This window comes from Hippocampus comes, unplaced genomic scaffold (assembly GCF_001891065.2).
Source record: "Hippocampus comes isolate QL1 unplaced genomic scaffold, H_comes_QL1_v1.1 scaffold255, whole genome shotgun sequence".
Classification (NCBI taxonomy): Eukaryota; Metazoa; Chordata; class Actinopteri; order Syngnathiformes; family Syngnathidae; genus Hippocampus; species Hippocampus comes.
In genome coordinates, this window is record NW_017806034.1 from 1 (window position 1) to 17,535 (window position 17,535).

The window sequence follows — 17,535 nt, forward strand, 5'->3', positions numbered from 1 at the left end:
GTGTGTGTGTGTGTGTATGTGTGTGTGCGTGTGTGGCGCACGTGTGTGCAGCACAGAAGTGGATGTACGGCGGCCTGGACAGTAATCTGCTCCTGCAGTACATCGCCTGGGTCAGCTACCCCGTGGTGCTCATCACATTCTCGGCAGGATTCACCCAGATCCTGGCTCCTCAGGCCGTGGGTGAGGCGCACCTTTTTAAAGACTTCACCCGCGCCGACATATGTTTCGCATCAGCCGATCGGCTGCGGCTGCTGCGTGTTTGAACAACGTATTGCTTCCGTCATGCGCCATCAGGCCTCCAAGGACGTAGAAGAACACCCTTTTCATACGCGTGTCGGCGGGCAATCCAAAGACTATCGCTGTGATAACATGCGAGTCCAGAAGATTATATGAATATCAATCAGCGCTACCGCCCCACCACCGGCCTCTTTTTTTGTTGCTCGTTTATTCTGCTTGAATTGCTTTCTTTCAACTCCTCTTTTCTCTCCACTCCATCATGGCAACACCTGGCATCGTGTCGTTCCTCAGGCTCGGGCATACCGGAAATGAAGACCATCCTGAGGGGAGTTGTCCTCAAGGAGTATTTGACTTTTAAGACGTTCGTGGCCAAGGTCATCGGGCTCACCTGCGCCCTGGGCAGCGGGATGCCTCTGGGGAAGGAGGTAGAGGATCTGCTGCCGACTTTGATGCTTGACAGCTTCACGTCGGGACGGAATAGCTTGGTCTTGTCTCGGAAAACTTTACTGTGCTCTGCTTTTTGAATGTTTCTACGAGATTTCAAAGCTAGTCAATCCAGTCCGATCGCTTTAATTCCCCCAAAAAAGTTATCTTTAGTGATTTCTTGTGTTATCATAGTCGGACAGAAATCTCGTACATCCAAATATGGTCCTTGACATGTTTTTTCAACAACTGGTTGGCCCCCACTGCGTCTGTTATTTTTTATGCATTATTAACCAATTACATCTCGGAGGATCAACTGTCTGAGAAGTGTTGGAAAATTCCTTCCCGTCCCTCACTCTGCGGGAGTCGTACGAACTTTTGTCCCCTCAAGAAAGTTTGCGTGTACAGTGTACACGTTAGCGAGTCGTTTGAGTTTGTTAAAAATGGCCAAATGTAAAGTCGATTCATCCATCAATCGGCAACTAATCGATTCTCAAGTGAATCGCTCATTATTTTTGATAATTAACAAGTCCTCTGAATTGCAGCCTCGCAACAGTCAATCTCTGATTTGTGTAGTCCTCCGTGAAAGCCGACTTATCTTTGTTTTGAATAAAAAAACAAAACAAAAAAAATAACGCAAAAACGATCAAGCATGTTGGGGAGTTTAAAAATAATTTTTGAAAAGACATGTCCAGTATGTTATGACTCCCATGAGTCAAAAGCTGAGCTGCACTGTATTTGTTTACGGAATAAACTGGTGACTCGAGCACAAGGTTTTCAATGGAGGTGTTAAAACCATTTCTTTTTCCGCTAACGTGTCATTCTTCTCCATCCTGCTCGCCAGGGACCTTTTGTCCATGTGGCCAGCCTGTGTGCCGCCCTCCTCAGCAAATTTATGGCTGCTCTTTTTGGGGGAATCTACATGGTGAGAATGGACTTCATCTATGCATGCAACTTCCACTTTTTTTTTTATTTTTTTTTTTTTACTCAAACCCTAATGAATATTTTATTCCAGCAAAATTCAGTGATGAAGCAATCAATATGCACTTGTCCATTAATTGACTTAATAACCCTACTAACAATAACAATGGCATTTCACATTTTATAATTGCAGGACAAGCAGCTTTCAGTAGGCTATGGGAAAGCGTCATTTTGAAGGAAATTGAGGAGTTTCTTTGGGCCAAAAGTAGTCCTTTGGTGCCATCTTGAGATAGCAGTTGACCTCTATGTACCTTGTATGCTTGTCAGTGTGTTAAAATATGTTTCCAATGTGTTTACACTCTCTCTCTTAGTAAGTATGAATGTTGGTAAAAGTGAATTGGAGGTATAAAATTACGTTTAAAAAAATAGAGCGCAGGTAGTTTTGTATGTATCAGATTTTTATGTCCTTTCAGAAAAGGTCAACGGATGTGCCAAATGACAGCAAAAAAAAAAAAAAAAAAGAAAAAATCTGGATCCTACTCCTTCACAATTCACAACGCATGTGTCCGATCCTCGATGTCATCTCTCTACCGCTCAACAGAACACATTCTCAGAGACGGACGCCGGCGATGCCGATGAGACAAGAACATCGCTTTCAGTTAGACTGAAATAGTCCAAGGAGGTCGAGCTCCCATGAAAAGATAATCCGTCTGGGAAGATATTCATTCAGTCTAAGCGAGACTGTTTGCCAGAGTTGATTTGCGATTTGTTGAAGAGAGGAAAAGGTAATTTGTGCACACCTTCCATGACTCAAACATGTCTCTCTTCCCCCCCCCCGCCTCTGCTACCGTTACCGCTAAAGGAAGAGCCCTTTGAAGGAAGCAAGGTATGACGTGTGGCCACTCCCATCAACGTGAATTATCCAAAGTACTTTGAGGATTTTACTCCATATCTTTGCGATGCGGCTTCAGGGCCATGTACTGTATTAACCCTTTTCATGCGGATTTTTTTTTTTTTTTAATTCGTCTTGAGGCATGGAAAAAAAATATAATGGCAGTGGATGGCAACACACATAATAATCCATTGTCGTGGTTGATGCACAACTGTGACATTAAGATGAATGAATATAAGAGAAAAGAACATTTGAAGAGCTGTCCACTCTAGTAACCGCTGTCCCTGAAAGGGTTCATATGCTCTTTGTCCTCACCTCACTCTTCAGTCAAGACTCCGTACTCATAGAGCGGCTGTCTCTTACTAGTATTTATTTATTTTTTTTCCACAACTGGATACTTTTCCACTTAGACACAGTTTTTCAATCAGTGGTCTGAATTGTCTTACTAGCAAGGTTATTATAATTCACGAAACTAATGACACAATTAAACCTGAATTGAAAAAAAAAAACGCTTTTGATGAGAAAAAAAAAGAATTCTTTGAAAAAAATAAAAACAAACTGAAAGACATCCAACGTTTCTAATGCTAACTAAAAATAACGATAGTTAGAGGGAAAAAGTTTTGTTTTCATCTTTGTTAGTGACTATTATACATGAGCTTTCGGGGTTTCATTTCAAATGTATTACAGTATGTATTCACTTTAGGACACAATAGTTTGTGATTTAAAAAAAAATATATAATAATAATAAATAACAAACCCGCTCTAGTCATCTCATTAAAACCAACTGAATCATAAGATAAGAATAGCGTTGTTGTCCATGGACCTGAAGCTGGACATCAAGGATATGGATGAAATGCCCCAAAGGCTTTCCATACGCCACGGCCATTTGCAGGCATGACCGAATGATGCTTCTCCATTTGTCTGCAGTGTGTCACCGCATCAGCGTCGCCCATCATTCCGCGCAAACGCGTCCTTCCACGATTTCAACATGTCTCATACGGAACCTCATGCAATGTGACAAGATAACAGCAGCTTTGTCGTGCAGCATTTCACTTTCACAACCTGTATGTGTCGGGTATATGATAGACGGTCATATTTGAACTTTTTGGGAAAACGAGTTAAAAAAAAAAAAAATCAGCAAATGTGAAGAGTGCAGTTGTCTCGATTCAGCTGAGAATCTACATAAAGTAAAGAACGTACAAAAAAAATTTTTTTTGCAAGCAAAATGATATTTTGTATTGCTTTTGTGACGGTCATTTCCAAATATGCCATGAGGCGAACCTTTGTATTTCTTTTTCATGCAAATGATGACTGCAATTATGATCTTGCTACTGCTTTATGGATTAGACTTCACAACAATTTGATTTGGGCTAAGTCGCCATTGGTAGGAGTCGAACTCTTGCCATAAAGCGAGGACCTCCCGCACTGTATATGTATTTCTATTTTTGTTCCATATCTGATGCCGATGGGTCAGAACGAATTGAGAAACACCGAAATGCTGTCGGCTGCGTGCGCGGTGGGCGTGGGATGCTGCTTTGCCGCGCCTATTGGAGGTAAGGTAACATCTATGGAAAGCCGTCTGAGCATTTTTAACCCATTTTCTTCATAACCACTTTACGGTTTGTGTACTCATACAGTCTTTGTCCTCACGAATACGACACTTCAGCGTACTAGTAGAATTTACATTTTATGTTTTTTTCCATTGCTTGTGCCACATTTGGCCTATGGGCGCGCCATTAACCCTTTCATGCACCAATAATGGTAACCTGATAACATAACATGATAGGCTATCACTATTGCGCTGCACTTGTAACACTACAACGCCCAACTACTGTGGAAGCCATGTGTCATGTACTAACATCCTTCTAAATCCTTCTAGTTGCATCAAAAAAATTCGGACTGAACCTCTGCACCGTGAAGCCGACGTGCTAACCAGTCGACCACCTTCACTGACTTTATGAGTGATTATTAAAAGAAGATGCACATTGACCAAAAGCCGTTTTAATTCATTTTGTGTGTCTGTTTTGTTTGCGTCTACTCCCGCCAAAGGAGTGTTGTTCAGCATCGAAGTCACGTCGACGTTTTTTGCCGTGAGGAACTACTGGAGGGGTTTCTTCGCTGCTACCTTCAGCGCCTTCATCTTCCGAGTGCTGGCCGTGTGGAACCAGGAGGAAGGTACAAGAGCAGAAAGAATCACCTGGAATGGTTGAAATAGTCCAACGCAAAGGGTAGAGCAACGCATGTTTCACTCGGACGATGGAAATACTCAGCAGCATATATTCTTTATCCTCCGGGAAGAAAGACTAATATCAGTGAGGCTTACTGAGGAGCTTTGAAGGTTTCAGTGTAAAGCAGGGGTGACCAACTCCAGTCCTCGAGGGCGCCTATCCAGCCTGTTTTAGATGTCTCCCTCCTGCAACAAACCTGATTCAAATGATCAGCTCATCAGCCAGCTCCGAGAACCCTGATCATGATCCCGAGCCCAATTGTTTCAACACCTTCTACAGAATTTTATTACAAAGTTCATTGTTGACTAACCTCATTTGTTTTGTCTCAGAGACCATCACCGCCCTCTTTAAGACTCGCTTCCGACTGGACTTCCCCTTCGACCTCCAAGAGCTGCCGGCCTTCGCTATCCTCGGGTGAGTGCTTGCCTTCAGAGCCGTGCCCACGTCAACTGATCCCCAAGCCGTTTGCTGTTTGAGCTGGCGAAGGACGTCTCCTTCGTTTGAGCGTCCTCATTTGCATTCCTGGCAAGTTGACTCCATTTGTGTTTGATGATCCGGGCATGAAATTAACTTTTTCCCCTGCTGGTTTGCCTCCATTTTAAACAGTTATCTTTTTCAATACAGTGTTCCTCCTACTCTATCGTGGTTCATTGTTTACGCACGTAATCACAATTTTTTAAGCAGTGTATGTCTTGCAGTGTATGTTAGTGTTAAGATAGTAGACCTTTGTTAGATGAAAGTATACGGTTTGGATGAACATGTTTGTACTTAGATATGCTGCGTTAGGGCTGTTGCTTTTGAATCTTTTTCAAATTATTTATTTATTTGTTTGTTTATTTATTTATTCATTGATGATTTTTATAATATTATATTATTATTAATATTATAACCACACTCAGAAAACAGCTCAGCCGTGATTGGCCGAGCTCTGAGAAACTGCGACATCATTTTCGGTCGTCAGCAAGCGGCAAAATGGCCACCCCATGAGCTGGATAAAAACGGGTGGATTTTGCTGCCTAATTCAAATTCCTTAAATACAATATTGAACAGGATACCGTGTTTGGACGAGTGAGGTCACAAGAAAATTTCAGACTTTGACTTCCCCTTCAAGCGGCTCTATCTCTGACTCACAATTTTTCCACTAGGAGCAGCAGAGTTTGGTCGCAATCCCTGTAGACCAATAATGAATAATAAACTGAGAAAGTCAGAGGATGAACACGAAAACGAGTGAAAGAATTTTATGGAGTTCCTGGAGTCATTGGTGCTGCGTTACAGGCTCGCCTGCGGTTTCGGCGGCGCCCTCTTTGTCTACCTGAACCGGCTCATCGTGGAGTGCATGAGGAAGCAGAAGACCATTAACAAGCTCTTGCTGAGGAAGTAAGTATCTCATCCTTTACACACAATTGGGTGTCGCCCTCACACTAGCCCCTCTAATTGTTACGGCGCCGCAAAAGTAGCACACCTAAAGGATGTCGTTGAGACCCCGGGGATGACTGAGCTTTATCAGGGAGGGAATCTGATTCTTCTGGAACAAGATAATCAATCAAGATAACTAGATATTGCTGTTAACACACACATACACACACACACCAAATTTTAACATCTTAAAAGATTTTTGACGTGTAATAAAAAATGTCCAGTTTCCGATAATCACATATCTTTTTGTCGGAAAAGCCAAAGAAGGAAAAAAAGTCCGAGCTTACGTATCGCAATCACAGAGTCCGTGATCGTAGATATCGAACAGGTTCAACATTTACGATTATCTGCTATGACAGTTTTGCTAGCGGTTTAATTTTATTTTATTTTTTTTAATCACTCTTAACACACCCCACACCACTGGATTATCGTTTAGAGACAGATGATAATCAATAATCAGATGATCTGATGTCTCCAAAACTCTTATCCCGAGTAATTTATCCTCAGGTGTGGGATGTTTTAAGAGTGAATTTTCTTTGAAGAGCATTCGGGATGCCTTTCGCAAATATTAAATCTGTTCAATTTTGCTGATATGTGTGGTCATCAAAAGGTGCACACATACCGATAATCGGGTCAAATGTAAGCATGTTATCACCCTTCTGATCATAGTCACCAAAAGCCCGGCTCTCTTATGGCTCGAAAAGATTATCTCAAGCAAGTGTCTGATGTGTAAAATGAATTTTTTCTCCCTCGCAGATCTGCTAAAAAAAATGCCCAGGCTGATAATTGTAACAGTTAAACATGTTCAGCGTTTACGATTATGTGGGTGGTGATTTTTTTTTTAAATTAATTTATTTACTTTCTGAAGTTGAAAGTCCACATTGGAGTTGTCTCGAAAAGATTATCTCAAGCAATTACCATGTGGTGTCTGATGTGTAAAATGATTTTTTTTCCCTCGCAGATCTGCGAAAAAAAAAATGCCCGGGCTGATAATTGTAACAGTTAAACATGTTCAGCGTTTACGATTATGTGGGTGGTGATTTTTTTTTTAAATTAATTTATTTACTTTCTGAAGTTGAAAGTCCACATTGGAGTTGCATGAAGAGAAGCCACATTTAAATCAATTGAGATTGAAATACGCCACTGAAGGCTCAAAATTACATACGGTGGCCCCGGACTTGTGCTTAAAATTGGCCTGGCGGCGTGTTAATTGGGTCATTGAGTCTCGCACATCACACAGAAGCTATTTTAGGGTGCTGCTCCCTCACCACCTGCGCTTGAAAAATAAAAATCTGGCCCCGTCTTGCTGGCGAGCGCACCCATTAATGACCCCGTAGTCCGTCTCTTCCTGTCAGGCGTTTGGCGTATCCGGCGCTCGTCACTCTGCTGGTGTCCACGTTGACCTTCCCGCCGGGGTTCGGGCAGTTCATGGCGGGTAAGGTGAGGATGACATGTTCTTTTTTTTTTTCTCTCTTTTCTGTTAGAATTACCAATTTAAAAACATCAACTGTGCTCAAGGGCCATATTTGCTTTTTTTTTAAATGGACAGATGGGGCAAGTCATTGGTAAATGAGGTGAAAAGAAAACCGTTCAACTATGTATGTCAAATATGTTAATATGTTATTATAATTGATAATAATTCTGTCTGCAGCCAGGTTGGCATTGCAAATGTGAATCTGTTCTGAAGTGGCTTATCTGGAAAAATAAAGGTTAAATTATTCATTCAAAAATGTTACCATATATAAAATTGTTTGTTTGGATAAAATATTAATTCATTCCCTTTCTTAATCAATCATTGAAGCTCATTTACATATGAATGAAAAAATGGTTTTATTGCAATGATTAAAATTTGTTTTAATAATAAGTAATAATTGTTCCTCATCTTATTCTTGCTTTATTTTATTTATTTAAATCAACAAAAATATTTTAAGCGGACTAAATCGAGACATTAAATGTGGATGCTAAATTTTAAATTGGTTTATCCATCAGTTTAAGAGCCATTCTAAATATTATGCCCTTATTTCCGTTTTCATTGAATGTTGATTGAATCAAATATGAATAAATCGGTGCAAAAATATGTCCAAAGAATGTGGAAAAACAGTTCATTTTAATAATGCAGAAATAATTGACATTTTTACTGCTAATTAATCGCTCAGCTGACGCAGCACGAGTCGTTGGTGGCGCTGTTTGACAACCGCACGTGGTGCCGCCAGGGCGTGGCCGAGGAGTTTGACTACATCAGCCACCATCATGCCTGGAAGCACCCCCAGGTCAACGTCTTCATCACTCTCGTCCTCTTCATCATCATGAAGGTGCGTCCTCCAGACAAACTCGATTATGCCATTTTTTACTGTTCTTAAGTGTTTTACAGGGGAAGTCAAGGCAAAAAATGTTCTTTGCAATCATATGTTCCATGTGCCCCAACTTGTCTAAACACGGTAATATTGCATTCGTGGAATAGGATCCATCCATTCGGCATTTTTGGCATTATACTACCCTCTGCTGTCTAATGAAATTGATGCCGAACTGCCCTCGGGCTCATATTGGGAATGTCTCAAGACCAGACGCACAAAACAGATTACCGTATTTTCCGCACTATAAGGCGCGTCGGAGTATAAGGCGTACCTTCAATAACTGGCCTATTTTAAAACAGTTTTCATCTATAGGGTGCACCGCATCATAAGCCGCATAGAATAGAAGCTACAATAGTGGCTGTGGTTGTGTTATGCATCCACTAGATGGAGCTACACTAAAGTGAAGACAATATAATACAATACAGCTTTATTTATATGGGGCTTTCACAACCATTGCAGCTGCGACAAAGTGCTTTAAAGAACATTAAAAAATATATATATATATATATATATGTATATATATATATATATATATATATCAGGTGCACCTTATTATAAGGCGCACCGTCGGCTTTTGAGAAAATTGAATGCTTTTAGGTGTGCCTTATAGTGCGGAAAATACGGTAACTAGTTCAGCACTTCCAAAATGCACCAGGTGACATTTTTTTTTAACAAGAAAAAGAGCAGTACATTGGACCACCATAAAACATAAATTAAAAGCAAAAACTGTATATATTTACTATGAATTACCAGTGTAACAATTTTACATTTGACAAACTTGTTTGAAACTTGAAATTTTTGTTCGCAACACCAGACAAAAACAAAAAACAAAAAAAACGACTGGTTGTGTCTCAAAACTGTCCGTCTACGAGCGATTAAAAAGTCCGTTATGTCCATTCTGTCCACTTGAATGTCCACCGTCAGTTCTGGATGTCCGCCGTGGCCACCACCATGCCTGTTCCATGCGGGGCCTTCATGCCAGTTTTCCTCATTGGTGAGTCCACTTTCGTCGAAGTTCTTTTTCATGACAATATAATCCCCGCCCAAAAAATGGTGTGAACGTGTGTGATGTTTAGGTGCAGCATTTGGCAGACTGGTCGGAGAGATCATGGCTGCCATGTTTCCTGATGGTATCCATGCCAACGGCAGCGTCTATCCCATCGTTCCCGGCGGTTATGCCGTAGTGGGTGAGCATCTTCAATCATCTCGAAGCCATTTCTCTCTTCAGGAAGAGATAATACTAAAATGTTTTGAGGAGATGAATTTGGGGTACGTTTAGGGTTTAGGCGTTATAAGCATTTGTAAGGGAGACGATTCCTGGTAGATTTTTGTTATTCTCCTCGAGGCTCGATCCCAGGTTGATGGTACATCATTTTGTGATTTTTTTTTTTATTGCTTAATAGTGTTGCTGTATTGTGGTTTATTGGGCTTCATGGCCTATTTTCAGGAATCAATCTACAATCCGCTGCCATTTTTATCACTTCATCGCTGCTTATGGGATGTGAGTGATTAAAATTGATCGCTCTGAGGTTCAACATGACATCTTGGGCAGACCACACGGTAGAAAATGGTCAGTCGATAAAATTGCAATCGTCTCGTCACACGGCTGTCTGTCTGTCCCATATTGCCCAAAAAATAAATCACAAACGTGTCGTCCCCCCCGTTTGTGTTCATCCCGCCGCACACTGGGAAATGCGTTTGAATGCAACTCAAGTGGACCATCCCGAAAAAATTTGAGTTGGCCACTCTTGGCTGCACGCTAAGCGAGTTACGACAAGCACAACAGTTGAGACTGTATCAGGTTCTGAGGTTCCACATACAGTAAGATATGCAGTATTTTGATTTATTTTTCTTCTTTGAACCACAAAAACATGGCATGATTGTCAAGGAAGAAGCAGATTACCACCATGAGAGACTCCGCCTGAGAAGAAAGGAGAGAGTGAGGATATTTTGAGAAGCTGGCAATGAGCGAGCAACTCATTCACTGAACCCGTGGCTTTTGCCGACAGAGACTCTCCACACTTTGCTTTACTTTCTAGCCAAAGGTATATATGAAATGTAAATATAAAACCTATCACCGAGAGTTGACCACTCATGGAACATAGGGCAGTCAATTTCCGACTCGTCGCTCGGTGTGCAGCCGCCTTTCAAATAGCAATTGTTTGGAGATTTATTGAACCTTTATGCTAATTTCCATTAGCCTGTCTATAGTAGTTCATCTTGTATGCTAGCATGAAGCTAACACTTTCGTTAGCCTAAATTACATGGCTAGGGTGTCCATTTTGGCATTCTAATATACATTTAATTCTCTTTTGCTGAAATTTTACAGTTCAACTTTGTTTTTCCCCGCCCCTTGCGCAGGTGCTGCGGCGCTTTCCGGCGCCGTCACACACACCGTGTCCACCGCGGTCATCGTCTTCGAGCTGACCGGTCAGATCTCGCACATCCTGCCCGTGATGATCGCGGTGATCCTGGCCAACGCCGTGGCACAGGCGCTCCAGCCTTCGCTGTACGACTCCATAATCCGCATCAAGAAGCTGCCCTACCTTCCCGAGTTGGGAATGGGGCATCACGAGTGAGTTTGGGAAGACTCTTAATCCACTATATAGAGGCTGGTTAGTGGCTATTTTGTATTGCTGTTCAATTCGGATGTACAGCGAATAATGGTTGTCCCCTATATTATGCCCTCAATGTATCCCATCATGCCTCTTGAAAAAGCAATAATATAGTGATTAGGAAGAAGAGAATGATCACTCAATCAGCCTGGTCAATTCATTGCAATAAAAGTTATCTCAAGTCATTTCTCTTATCATTGCAGTTGGGCAGAAACCTCGTTTGTCCACATGTGGTCCGTTTTATAAGCAGATGAGAACATGGATGGATATAAAAAAATCCCTCGATTTCTTCGTGGCCTTTTCCATTTTCCCGGTATTATAACCTCGTCGCTCCACCCTCCATGTTGCAGGAAGTATAATATCCGTGTGGAGGACATTATGGTGCGTGACGTGCGCTTCATCACGCTCACCTCGTCCTATCGAGAGCTGCAGGAGATGCTGCTGACCGGTCAGCTCAAGACGCTCGCCTTGGTGGAGTCTCGAGGTACGGCTTTTCAAGGACATATATCATAATTTTTTTTTTTTATTTGTTTAATTTAATAACATGTCTGAGTTATGATTTCGTCAAATGCCCCAAGGATCAAAATACAAATAACATTGTGTTATAAGACAAGAAAATGTGCTTAATAAAAATAATGTGTGTCGTTTTGAGTAGAAAACGAAATCCAGATCCTTGAATGTATGCTGATTTGTTTTAAAACATCAACGGTTAAAACATGGATCAAGGAACGGGGACTTGTTTTCTTTTTTTGAAGTCAGACGTGGCAGCTCGAATGTGGCCCGCGGCTTCGGTCGAGAATGGCCTCTTTAGAGTGCCTTGTTGTTGCAGTATAGGAAAGCATTCAGCAGACAAGAAATATATTTTTTATAATACTAAAGCTAATACTAAAACTAGAAAGAAAAGCTACATTAAAACACAGCATTTTCAAAACAACCAGCACTAATAAAAACAAACAAAGTCGCTGTGAAAATTACAACAAAACTCAAAACAAAATAAAAACCAACTGTATTGATAATTCCAAAAGTATTAAAATCCTAGTGACATCCCCTTGACCAATTTCCATCCACTTCCTCCTCCAGACTCCATGATCCTCCTGGGCTCCATCGAGAAGCTTCAGCTGCAGTCTCTGCTCTCGCTGCAGCTGAGTCGCCAGCGCCGCCTGACCCACTTGCGCCGGCTGCTCCTGGACAGCGACGCCAACGACAACCTGACCAGCCTCACCAGCTTGACCAGCGACAGCGCCCCCGCGTCGCCGCGCCACAGCAACGCTCATCAAGGGGTTCGCTTCCTGGTGAGCACCCAAGAGGTGTGGAGGAATCCGGGGCGGGGGTTCGAGAGTGAGGGCGGGTCCGGGGGAGGAGCTTGTCCGTCTCTTGGCTCGGGTTGGGAAGTCGACTTAGGGCGCAGCATGCGAGTTGCATGTAGCAGGAGGTAAAGGCACAGATGGAGTTTGTGCCACACAGTGGTGGTAAGTGCTTTGGATTTAAACTACAGACGAAAAATGTCTTATCATGATTATCACAGGCAAAAAGATCACGATTAGCGGTGTGGCTGTCACTCACGTACAAGTACAAAAGGAGCACAATATCAGTTCCGAGATCGAAATGAAATCGAGTGACACTCTTGCCAAAGGAGAACATCTGTCATTCAAAAAAATTAAGCGCCATTTCTTCTTTTTGTGGCTTTGGTCTGTCCTCGAAGTTGATTTAATGACATTTGTCAACAAACCACATGGCCAAGCTGCGCACACCAGAAGGAACGGCACAATGTTGAAATGGCAAAAACTGTTTCGTTGCTTTTGTTTCTATTCAATTATTTATTTTCTGCTTGTTTGGGGCAAGTGCAGTATTATCGAGTGCTATTTTTGTGATTAAAATATTACAGTACATGACAAATGCTTGTACGGATTTCCATTCATTTCCCTGTTTACGAGTAGGGCCGATTTAATAACCTGAGTTAAGTTCAGTTTATTCACACAGCACACAAGATTCACCGGCCCACAGTTGACACACATGAAACGGCATTCCCTGATCTCAAACCGCCCGCAGGAGGGAAATGAAAACTGAAACTGAAATAAAAAAATAAAACGCTCTTCTAAAACTGGGAAAAAAAAATAAGATTTTTTTTTTTTTGATAGTTAAAAAAAAATTGCTTCCCCAAATACAGTATATATTTATTTATTTTTTTTTTATTAATCAGCAGTTTAATCTATCAGAATCGGCTTCGGCCTGAACAAACCCACATAGGTCGGGCCCCAGTTACGAGCGTTGTCGGCGAACCACTTAAGCGCCACCGTCTCTTGAACCGTTTTTTGCCTGTTGCAAACTGCTGAAATGTCGTCCCGGTTTTGCCATTAACACGCAACGTTTGTCTTGTGTGTGTCTTGTGGTCTGTGCCCTTACCTGTGCTGTCTCCTTTTTGGCTTGTCTGTGGCATGTCGTTTTTTTTGTTTGCTGTGCACGCGCGTGTCATGCACGTGTGCGTCTCCCTTTTGTTAATGTGTCTTGCATACAGATCTCCACAGAGGAGTCGTCCTCCTTCGGCCCGCCCGGCTCCACCCTTCACCGTCCCCTCAAGTCGGTGCTCAAAAGCGCCGGCGACGCCCACACTCCCGCCAGTACGTCATCGCCGAGCTGCCGCGCGATTCGAGTCAAGTCTGAAATGTGAACGTCTGATTGTGTCTTTTTGTTTTTGTTTTTGTTTTTTCCTCTGCAAGGCTCTCAGGCGCCGTCCAGTGCTGGGCAAGACCAGGAGACGCCAGAGGTGACAGCAAACAGTCACAGTGCTTCACTTGTTACTCATTGATTGGTAACGCGGACAAAAACGCAGACCGCGGTTTTGAGACCCTAACCCGATTTGGAAACCTTAACTTTAATTTGAACCCCTACTTCAACACCTTACTTTGAAACCTGAACCTTATTTTCAAACCCTTAATGTGAAACCCTACCTTGAAACTCTCACTTTACTTTGATACCCCACTTTGAAACTCTAACCTTACTTTGAAACCCTACTCCATATTTGAAACCCTAATTTGGAACCCTGATCCTAGTTTGAAGCCTTTATTGGAAACCCTAACCCTAGTTTAAAACATTCATTTGAAATGCTACCCTCAGTTTCAACCCCTGTTTTGAATCCCCAACCCTATATTGAAGTCCTCAGCTGAAACCCTAACCCTAATGTGAACCTCTCATTTCAAACCCTAACACTAGTTTGAAACCTATCCTACTTTTAAATCATAACTGTTAGAAGGGCAGGATCAAGATTTTGGGCTTTTGGGATTGAGCCTGAGCAAAATGATCCACATGACTAGAAGCTTTGTTGGTTTCATTCAAGTAGCACCCTGCTCACCGAGGGGGACTTCATTTTCTTCTCTTTTTGGGGGGTGGGGGGGGGGTCACTCACATTGACTTTGTCCACTCTCTTTTGACCCGACGCTCCCGGTGGGAAGAGTCCGTGTGAGGTGGCCCCGTGCGAAAGAAGGAAGCCCAAGCGCGTGCGCATCTCCATGGCGGTAAGACTGGCTCGTCTGTTGCCTGGTAACCGTTGTCTTGCCAGGACCAAAGAACTTGTGGCGCCTGAGCAAAGTGCGTCTGTCTGTCTGTGCGTGTTGTGTCTCTGACTTGAAGGTGTCTGCTCATTCCAACCATTTTCTATCGCCTTGCATACCAACCAATCGCAGGGCCAGTCCGCATTTACATTCACTGCAGGAGGCGATCTTTTAGAATCTTCACTTAACCTTGAGATGACCAAATAGTTATTTCATGACCTTTTGCATCCTCTGTCCACATTTTTATTTCTTCAGACTGTATTTTCTATATTCTGATTGTGACAGTAACGCCCCACCCCCAACAGGGGTTACGTTGCAGACCATCCCCACATTCGGGAAATCTGTGACATAGAAATAACTATTTAAATACTTCCTAGGTATATATTTATAGCACAGGTGTCAAAGTCAAGGCCCGGGGGCCAGATCTGTCCCACATTATTTTATGTGGCCCGCGAAAGCAAATCAAGCATGCCAACTTCCACGATGCCTGCTAAAGTCTGAACCAAAATTTCAAATTGTCACATGTAATCCACAATAACAGTCATTATTCTTGACTTCTGATTTTAAAATGAGTTCTCCATCAATTTGTTTTGCGCTGTGTATGTAATATGTGGAGGTGATTAAACATTTAGATAGTTTCCCAAAATTCGTAATGGCCCTCCAAAGGAAACCGTAACTACAATGTGGCCTGCGACAAAAATGAGTTTGACACCCCTGATTTATAGCATTTACCGCCCTTAGTTTGTCTTGTCCAGGGAAACCAAGACAAGAAAGTATTTATAAAAAAAAATGATGAGATTATGCTCTACAATTATTTTTAAAATAATACTCACAGGTTTAAACATATAACATATTAAGAGAGAAGAAGAACAATAGATAAAAAAAAAAAGTATTGCGCAGTGTAATAGTGTACAGGAAACAAATCCTGTTTTTTTTTCCTTACCAACAAACTTAATTGATCATCTCACAACACCAATAATCAATCCACAAATTAACATTGTAAAATAAACTTTACAGCCGTCACTTTTTGTAGGCATAAAAAGCAGGACTGAAGAAGATTTGACATTTGGTGATCTTAAGAAAAAAACCAACATGAGCAGAAATACTTCTTGTTTTCATTCTTCTTCTTTGTACACTGTATCAAAATAATCTGCCCCCATCTACTGGTTGACAGTGAAATTACACCCAAAATAAACGGAAGGCTGAACAAAATAAAATGAAAAACTTTTTTTTTTTTTTTAAATGTTGTCCCATTACAGGACTCGACTGAAGTAGAAGATTGTATGAGCCCAACTGAGGTGAGAACCACAGAAGAAGAAGAAAGGAGCTAAACCCAAGCTAAATCTTATGCTTTTGTTATCAGCAATAGTAGTCGTCGTAGTAGAATAAGTAGATGGGTGTCCTATTTGGTTTTAGATCGCCGAGTGGGAAGAACAGCAGTTGGACGAGCCGCTGGATTTTAAGAACTCCAAGATTGACCCCGCTCCATTCCAGCTAGTGGAGCAAACCTCGCTTCATAAGGTGCAAGCAACCAACCTTGTGCAGGACTCAACATGCTACGTTGTCAACCATCATTCTTGTATCTTGCACACCCCGCAGACCCACACTATCTTCTCCCTTCTGGGTCTGGATCACGCCTACGTGACCAGCATGGGCCGTCTGGTCGGTGTCGTCTCCCTCAAAGAGGTTTGCTTGTGTTTGTCATTGGCTGGGGACACACATAACGATTTGGAATATCTGAACTGACTTTTGTCCTGTATGAGACCCCCCCCCCACCCCCACACACCTATGTAAAAACAATATTGAACTGGGTTAACATTTACGATCGGTGGCCGATGACAGCCTTCTAAGATGAATGGGGAGGGGGGAAAAAAATCACTCGTCACATCCCGCACCTTCGGATAACGGCCACAGATTATTACATATCTGATAAATTGTGAAAGGCCCCCCACACACGATAAAAATATTTATTAGATGTATGATTTGCAGTCATAAATATTTCATAGATTTAACATGTATGATTGGCGGATCACCATTTTAAAACATAATCGGGACTTTGCTGACTTTGATCAAAAGGGGGAGAAATCCTGAAATCACATTCAAGATTGTCAGTCAAAACCATTTTGCGAGCAAACTGGGAAGAAAAAAATACTTTTAACACTCCCCAAACGCAGGATAATCTTTTTGAAACATCCACTGATTGAGTTTTTGACTTTGATCGAAAGAGAGGTAATCATGCTCAAAATCGGACATCTTATCGTGATGTGTGTGCTTCAGCCTTGTTGTCATGTGACTAAAACTCCTTTACAGTTACGTAAGGCCATAGAGGGCTCTGTGACGGTGACGGGGGTGAAGGTGCGCCCCCCGCTGGCCAGTTTCCGTGACAGCGGCAACACCAGCAGCATCTCCGAGGTCACGGAGCTCCACAAGTTGTGTATCCGCCACCGGGGACTCTCATTGCCGCGGGAACCCAGACCACCGGACCAGGTGGAGGACCAGACGGACGTGGCGTACCAGGATATGCCCATCGGCGTGTCAGACCAGACTGGCCCGGGCGACGTAGAGCTCGAGGAGAGCCCCACATTCACCGAGGACCAATCGGACTTTACCTTTGACTGCAGCCTCGCCAACACCGAGGAATCCGAGCTGGTTTGTGACTTTGAGCCACCGCCGGGCCAAATTCCGGTTCAAGCGGCGCAAAGAAGCGGGAGTCCCCCTCTCAGTGGGGACCAATTAGAACTAGAGGCGGTGAGACCAATCGCTGATGACCAATCAGAGTGATGAATGTTGACATTCCTGCCATTTGTATATTGACAGTACCCGCTCCATTTCAACACAGCCACAGTCGGGATATCACTCCCTAGTCACTTGTGTGTGTGTGTGTGTGTGTGTGTGTGTGTG

General features: G+C 42.5%; 1 protein-coding gene across 1 annotated transcript; it reads left to right on the forward strand.

Moving 5' to 3' along the window:
- Nucleotides 1–32: 32 nt before the first annotated feature.
- clcn2a (chloride channel, voltage-sensitive 2a) lies at nt 33–17,535 on the forward strand (the record flags this gene model as incomplete). The annotated part of the gene is made up of 22 exons (XM_019892835.1): nt 33–180; nt 529–662; nt 1,505–1,585; nt 2,444–2,467; nt 3,948–4,026; nt 4,523–4,648; nt 5,031–5,115; nt 5,977–6,078; nt 7,473–7,557; nt 8,274–8,429; nt 9,396–9,465; nt 9,548–9,658; nt 10,833–11,046; nt 11,437–11,570; nt 12,167–12,393; nt 13,602–13,704; nt 13,804–13,850; nt 14,536–14,598; nt 15,894–15,932; nt 16,051–16,155; nt 16,234–16,320; nt 16,945–17,535. Coding segments are annotated over 22 exons (2,691 nt in total), but the record flags the coding sequence as incomplete, so codon positions are not given.